This window comes from Bison bison, unplaced genomic scaffold (genome assembly GCF_000754665.1).
Source record: "Bison bison bison isolate TAMUID 2011002044 unplaced genomic scaffold, Bison_UMD1.0 scf7180017864072, whole genome shotgun sequence".
NCBI classification, from domain to species: domain Eukaryota; kingdom Metazoa; phylum Chordata; class Mammalia; order Artiodactyla; family Bovidae; genus Bison; species Bison bison.
The window spans coordinates 4,463,692-4,466,605 of NW_011494644.1; the positions used below are offsets into that span (position 1 = coordinate 4,463,692).

The 2,914-nt window shown below is 39.7% G+C and overlaps 1 protein-coding gene across 1 annotated transcript in view; it reads left to right on the forward strand.

Moving 5' to 3' along the window:
* The window catches only part of LOC104986557 (cytochrome b-c1 complex subunit 2, mitochondrial), a 26,924-nt gene that overhangs the window by 6,720 nt on the left and 17,290 nt on the right, over positions 1-2,914 (forward strand). Inside the window, exons 3-4 of the mRNA XM_010837178.1 lie at positions 70-466; positions 1,993-2,090. Coding sequence (XP_010835480.1) covers positions 70-466; positions 1,993-2,090 — 495 coding nt within the window. The remainder of the gene's footprint in view (positions 1-69; positions 467-1,992; positions 2,091-2,914) is intronic.

Sequence of the window (2,914 nt, forward strand, 5' to 3'; positions counted from 1 at the left end):
AAAGTTGCTCCTAAAGTTAAAGCCACAGCAGCCCCTGCAGGAGTGCCTCCACATCCTCAGGACCTTGAGTTTACCAGGTTACCAAATGGTTTGGTGATTGCTTCTCTCGAAAACTATGCTCCTGCGTCAAGAATTGGTTTGTTCATTAAAGCAGCCAGCAGATATGAGAACTCCAACAATTTAGGAACTTCTCATTTGCTTCGTCTTGCATCCAGTTTGACTACAAAAGGAGCTTCATCTTTCAAGATAACCCGTGGAATTGAAGCAGTTGGTGGTAAATTAAGCGTGACGTCAACAAGGGAAAACATGGCCTATACTGTGGAATGCCTGCGGGATGATGTTGATATTCTAATGGAGTTCCTGCTCAATGTCACCACAGCACCAGAATTTCGACGCTGGGAGGTAGCTGCCCTTCAGCCTCAGCTAAGGATTGACAAAGCTGTGGCTCTTCAGAATCCACAGGCTCGTAAGTGCACTTTTAGATTATATTCCATTGTTTCTAAGATACTGGGATTTCAAGAAAATCAATTTGTAGAGGAATAAAACTGCTGTTGAAATTCTTTTTCTCCTTGGGTTTGAAAATACGCTTTCCAAAAATTTGTCCACTTTTTAAAACATTGTTCATTTCTAAACATTTGTATTATTGATTATTTTTCATCATGTTAATATGTAAATTTATTACAGAATCCTAGGCCTTTCACCTGTGTTTTATGCCCATCCTCCCACCGCTGATTTTTTTTGTTTGTTTTTTTATTTGTTGCACTGGATCTTCTGTGCTGCGCGCAGATTTCGTCTAGTTTGGGGGAGCGGGCTTCTCTTGCTGTGGAGCACGGGCTCCAGGCTCGCAGGTTCAGGAGTTGTGGCACACAGGCTTAGTTGCTCCTCAGCATGTGGAATCTTCCCAGACCAGGGATCGAACCCATGTACCCTGCATTGGTAGATGGATTCTTAGCACTGTGCCACCTGGGAAGTTCCCTGGTGTTTTTTGTTTTTTAACAGTCTTTTATTTTTAATTGGAGGATAATTACGTTATAGTATTGTGGTGGTTTCTGCCTTAAATCAACATGAATCAGCCATATGTATATATATGTCCCCTCCCTCTTATACCTCCCTCCTTATCCCACCCCTCTAGGTTGTATCAGAGCACCCCCTGGTGTTTTTTAATGATTGTTTTACTTACACCAAATCTGGCAGCAGTTTATTGCTGCTGCTGCTACTTTTACTGTTATATATTGCTGTTGTTGTTTAGCCAGCTCCCTTTTATTGGGTTTTTCCAAAGCAATCAGCTTAATTTTAAAAAAAACCTTTTTTGTATTCATGTTTGTGTTTATAGAATGTTTGGTTATATAATCTTGACAAGCATACCTGGCAGAACAAATCTGTAAGATTAAAAAAAGCACCACTGATTCTCAGAAGTCAAGAACTTGTGGTAGGAGCAGAAACATGCAGGTAGCCCACTGAGGTATAAACAGGCGGTCAACTGCAGGGGCTCAGAATGGCACGGACTTCACTCACATGCAGGCCTGTCAAGTGTCTGGAACATAGTGAGTGCTTGGCTCCTGTTTGCTCATATTATATTTCATCGTGATAACTTTGTTACCCCAGGCCTTTGGTAAAAGAAATAGAATAGTAAAATTGTAGAAAAGATGACTTCTGTGTCCTGAGTAGCTTCCTTCCCCACTGGCAGCAGTGAGGCTCCAGCCCTCGTCCTTTGTGCCTGAACAGTTATTGTAGTCTCCTGGCTGGTGTCTCTCTGCCCTGGCGTGCCTCTTCAGGTGGATTCTGACATTTACAGGCTGCTATCAGAGAATCTTATTTTTCTCAGCACATTTGACTGGCAGAATTTTAGAAGTTGCTAGAGATTAAATGATAATAAATTTTCGATGCTTGAATGCGATGACCAACGTTGTATAGTTGTTTTCGAGGCTCTCTACATGGTGTTGTCTTTATTTAAACAATGTTTCTGTAACTGCTTCTTTACTTACGTTACAGACGTCATTGAAAATTTGCATGCTGCCGCTTACAGAAATGCCTTGGCTAATTCCTTATATTGTCCTGATTATAGGATTGGAAAAGTGACACCAGTTGAGGTACTGATAAAACACCTTACATTTTCAAATGTGCTCATTTTCACATTAATTTGAATGTTCATCTACCACTCAGTTTTGTTTGCTAATTTTCTTGTCGTCTAATTTAAGAGAGTCTCTTGCTTGCTTTTTTTCCCATCACTTTGCTGCCTTTTTTTTTTTTTTTTTTAAACTATACTACACAGCTTGTGGGAGCTTAGTTCCCCTACCAGGGATCAAACCCATGTCCCCTGCAGTAAAGAGCAGAGTCCTGAACCACCAGGAAATTGCCCATTCATCAACTTGCTTTTTGACTAAAATTCTGTCTGAACAGTTTTTGTGTATCTTTCAACTAAAAAAAAAAAAGTGTTTATTATGAAAGCGGCAATTCCCTGGTGGGGAATTACAGAAATTTCAGAATTAGATTCTGACCAGACATTTCATTCATTCATACTTTATGAATTTATTACAGAAATTTCATTCATAATTTATGAATAGGATGTATTAAAGGGTCCCATTTTTCAAAAAGTAAGGTGTGTGTAGACAAATACCAAGATATTAACCATGATTATCAAAGTTACTAGCATTTTTAAAATGTATCCCTAGGCTAAAGGAAATTCTAAAGAAATTGGTGCTGGAACACTTTGAGCAAAAGCAGCATTCAGTAGAAAAACATCACCAGGAAAAAAATAAGAGTATGACTTTCCAAGATGGCTCAATAGATGGAGACAGCATTCGTTTTAGGGCACAAATTCTAAATAAACTGAGCTTCAGCAAGTCTAAACATTACTCAGGGAACCTTTTTAGCTGCCCCCCCGCCCCCGCCCCACCACCATGAATTTTTAACA